The sequence below is a fragment of the Pholcus phalangioides genome, unplaced genomic scaffold (genome assembly GCF_987345545.1).
Source record: "Pholcus phalangioides strain wild (caught in Gottingen) unplaced genomic scaffold, Ppha-v1.0 ptg000015l_1, whole genome shotgun sequence".
NCBI classification, from domain to species: Eukaryota; Metazoa; Arthropoda; class Arachnida; order Araneae; family Pholcidae; genus Pholcus; species Pholcus phalangioides.
In genome coordinates this window covers 2,971,070-2,975,847 of record NW_028301608.1, presented here as the reverse complement: position 1 = coordinate 2,975,847, position 4,778 = coordinate 2,971,070, and the positions used below count along the sequence as shown (strand labels likewise).

The following is a 4,778-nucleotide window of genomic DNA, read 5'->3' as shown; positions in this document are numbered from 1 at the left end:
GATGGGTAAAACTCGCCGATCGATGGGCGTGGCCCCCACGCCCCCTTTGCCTGACCGCGTTATTCCGATTTCAAGCAGCTTTGGATTTCAACCACGATTTATCTTTCCAGTCCACATTTATTTTTGTATTGCTACGAAACGGAAAATATTAATTCCCAAGAAAGCGTACAATTTTTACTTCATGGGCGACGTACTTATGCATAAAAATATTGATAACTCAGTAAACAATGTTATTGTCAGTTCAACAGCTAAATTTCAATGATTCAATTCAGCTATTGCGAAATTACTGTTGATGTAATCACGATTTGTAATCAAGGAATAAGAATCTCAGTTCATGATCTTCACCCGATCAACTTACATTTCACGCTGCTAGACCAAATTAGGGAGAAAATATTTTTTTTAACGCATGTAAAACATTGTCCAAATTCATTGACAAAAACAATTTTCAAGAAACCAAAACTTTTATTTTCGCATCATTAAGAAAGCAACAGCAATGTCCAAATGCTTAAAATCAGATTAAGCACTTATGAAACATACGATATACATTAGCAAACATTTCAGTGTAAAATCTCAAAAATCCAGGCAGATCACAGCATGCTTACTTAGGCAAGATTTTTTTTTACTTTGCATATCTTAGGTATTTGTATGTCACTGTTTACACAAATGTACACAAATGTATGAAGATGCTATAACTTTTAATGTAACGTAAGCTGTAATTCATGCTACCGGACATAAAACAAATTTTGTAGGTCATTTTTCATATTTCTCTATATAAAACAAATTCATTTCTATACAGTATTTTTCAGTAGTTTTTCGGAATTAACAATCCGTCCTATTCATCACAAAATTTTTCAAAAATAGCAATTTTTTCCCCCCTTAAAGCTCTTTCGCAGGGGTTTCCAAGTTTCATAAAAATATCAGTCCATTGTACACAAAAAAGTATACCACACCATTCTCGGCTGTTATCAGAGGCCATCCTCAAATAACAGCTCATTCTCTACTAAAAGATATCAGTCCATTCTCCACTGAACCATTCCCTGCTGAAAATATCAGACCATCCTCTGATAACAGCCCATTCTCAACTGGAAAATATCAGTCCATTCTCTACTGAAATGTATACCACACCATTCTGTGTACTGAAAGATATGTCTATTCTCTACTGAAAATATCAGGCCATCCTCTGATAACAGTCCATTATCAACTGAAAATATCAGGCCATCCTCTGATAACATCCCATTCTCAACTGAAAAATATCAGTCCATTCTCTACTGAAATGTATACCACACCATTCTGTGTACTGAAAGATATGTCTATTCTCTACTGAAAATATCAGGCCATCCTCTGATAACAGTCCATTCTCAACTGGAAAATATCAGTCCATTCTCTACTGAAATGTATACCACACCATTCTGTGTACTGAAAGATATGTCTATTCTCTACTGAAAATATCAGGCCATCCTCTGATAACAGTCCATTCTCAACTGAAAATATCGGGCCATCCTCTGATAACAGCCCATTCTCAACTGAAAAATATCAGTCCATTCTCTACTGAAATGTATACCACACCATTCTGTGTACTGAAAGATATGTCTATTCTCTACTGAAAATATCAGGCCATCCTCTGATAACAGTCCATTATCAACTGAAAATATCAGGCCATCCTCTGATAACATCCCATTCTCAACTGAAAAATATCAGTCCATTCTCTACTGAAATGTATACCACACCATTCTGTGTACTGAAAGATATGTCTATTCTCTACTGAAAATATCAGGCCATCCTCTGATAACAGTCCATTATCAACTGAAAATATCAGGCCATCCTCTGATAACATCCCATTCTCAACTGAAAAATATCAGTCCATTCTCTACTGAAATGTATACCACACCATTCTGTGTACTGAAAGATATGTCTATTCTCTACTGAAAATATCAGGCCATCCTCTGATAACAGTCCATTCTCAACTGGAAAATATCAGTCCATTCTCTACTGAAATGTATACCACACCATTCTGTGTACTGAAAGATATGTCTATTCTCTACTGAAAATATCAGGCCATCCTCTGATAACAGTCCATTCTCAACTGAAAATATCGGGCCATCCTCTGATAACAGCCCATTCTCAACTGAAAAATATCAGTCCATTCTCTACTGAAATGTATACCACACCATTCTGTGTACTGAAAGATATGTCTATTCTCTACTGAAAATATCAGGCCATCCTCTGATAACAGTCCATTCTCAACTGAAAATATCGGGCCATCCTCTGATAACAGCCCATTCTCAACTGGAAAATATCAGTCCATTCTCTACTGAAATGTATACCACACCATTCTGTGTACTGAAAGATATGTCTATTCTCTACTGAAAATATCAGGCCATCCTCTGATAACAGTCCATTCTCAACTGAAAATATCGGGCCATCCTCTGATAACAGCCCATTCTCAACTGAAAAATATCAGTCCATTCTCTACTGAAATGTATACCACACCATTCTGTGTACTGAAAGATATGTCTATTCTCTACTGAAAATATCAGGCCATCCTCTGATAACAGTCCATTATCAACTGAAAATATCAGGCCATCCTCTGATAACAGTCCATTATCAACTGAAAATATCAGGCCATCCTCTGATAACAGCCCATTCTTAACTGGAAAATATCAGTCCATTCTCTACTGAAATGTATACCACACCATTCTGTGTACTGAAAGATATGTCTATTCTCCACTGAAAATATCAGGCCATCCTCTGATAACAGCCCATTCTCAACTGAAAAATATCAGTCCATTCTCTACTGAAATGTATACCACACCATTCTGTGTACTGAAAGATATGTCTATTCTCTACTGAAAATATCGGGCCATCCTCTGATAACAGCCCATTCTCAACTGAAAAATATCAGTCCATTCTCTACTGAAATGTATACCACACCATTCTGTGTACTGAAAGATATGTCTATTCTCTACTGAAAAATATACCACACCATTCTGCAGTGAAAGATATCAGTCCATTCACCACTGAACCATCCCCTGCTGAAAATATCAGACCATCCTCTGATAACAGCCCATTCTCAACTGAAAAATATCAGTCCATTCTCTACTGAAATGTATACCACACCATTCTGTGTACTGAAAGATATGTCTATTCTCTACTGAAAATATCAGGCCATCCTCTGATAACAGTCCATTCTCAACTGAAAATATCGGGCCATCCTCTGATAACAGCCCATTCTCAACTGAAAAATATCAGTCCATTCTCTACTGAAATGTATACCACACCATTCTGTGTACTCTTAATGCAGCTTTGGTCTTGACGGATTTAACAATCCAAAAAAGTCAATTTATAGAACACTGACCATACTTGTTCGAGAAAAATACCGAATTTAAAATACAGGACATCGTCAAAAATGATGCTAAAGCAAAGTTGCCAAATGTTGCATAGCACTAAAAATTTGCCGAAATGAACATTGAGCTTATATTACTCGTTATATTATCTCGATGGAAATGAAGGATTGCTGTGAATAGCAGTGGGTTAAAATGAATTCAACGAAAAGAAACGTTCATCATACATACCAAATATGAAATGTCCTTGGAGAAAAATAATTTGAATTCTTGATTTTTCAATAAAAAACAAATTCAAGCAGGCATCGTTGAAAAATTGGAAAAGATTTCAAAATTATTAATAGTAATTAAAATTTTATAAAAATATGGAAAGCATCCCCCAAAAAAATTAAGCTCAGAGTACTTAGTCTAATGCAAATGTAAATAATTTTATAATCAAAAACGATAACATCTAATTTAAAGCGTTGTTTCACGATTATGGATAAAAGGAGTATTTTGAAATAAAAAAGCCTGATATTTTTTAGAACCCTTTGTAAAATATATTCATATTTATTAATCAGTCATCCAGCATCAATTGATGGAGAAAGTGCAACCATCATCAGCAGCAACAACTTATGATCGACCTTGTAACTGCATTTTGAAAGTTAAAAAAATAATAATAATTCATGTTGTCATAAATAGTTGATGCTAATGGAGCACGTTGTTAGGTTTAGCAGTGTCGCCACGATTAAATTGGTGAATTAATTAATTAAACGCGCCGGAAATGAATCATTGTTCGGGTTGAAAAGAAAGAGTTCGTGGGTTGAAGATAGTAAACAAACACGGACAAACGGCGGGAGCGCCGCCCTCCCCTCTCTCTTTTTATTCCCTACTACGGGATTGATTCATTTCGGTGAATAATCATAATACGAAGTAAATAAGGACGTCATGAAATTGATCGACCACGTCGTGCAGAGTTTCCGAGTCGCCAAGATATTCCGAGAGAACACCGACCGAATAAACAGCATCGATTTCGCTACTAATGGCGAAACTTTGATTTCTAGTAGCGACGACGACTCGATCGTTTTGTACGACTGCGAGAAAGGCATGTAAGTTCTATTTATTGTATTCCCACGTGGATTGATGTGGTCAAGATTGATTTTAAAAATTGTGGATTTATTCTTCTCTTTTATGCTTAAACACATCCACGTTATAAACAAGGGGCCGTCTTCGGAGCATCATGGGGGGCCAAGTGATCGTCCTCGGGCAAAGTGGTTTTTCTGGGTCCTTACCTGGGAAATTCTTGAAAATTTCATCAGTTATCATTTTTGTCAGGCCTCCCTCTTCTCCAGAAGTCCCTAGGCAGAGTCCCGGTGGGCTTATGCGTGAAGACGGCACTGGCCGTAACAAGGGTTTTTGTGAGGGAGGACAACAAGATTTTGCCGTCCACTCTACGGA

At 36.7% G+C, this 4,778-nt stretch overlaps 1 protein-coding gene across 1 annotated transcript in view; it reads left to right on the top strand.

The window, feature by feature from the left end:
• Positions 1 to 3,706: 3,706 nt before the first annotated feature.
• The window catches only part of LOC149075247 (WD repeat-containing protein 82-like), a 50,024-nt gene continuing 48,952 nt past the window's right edge, over positions 3,707 to 4,778 (top strand). The window contains exon 1 of the mRNA XM_089242559.1: positions 3,707 to 4,429. Coding sequence (XP_089098685.1) covers positions 4,269 to 4,429 — 161 coding nt within the window. The 5' untranslated portion in view covers positions 3,707 to 4,268. The remainder of the gene's footprint in view (positions 4,430 to 4,778) is intronic.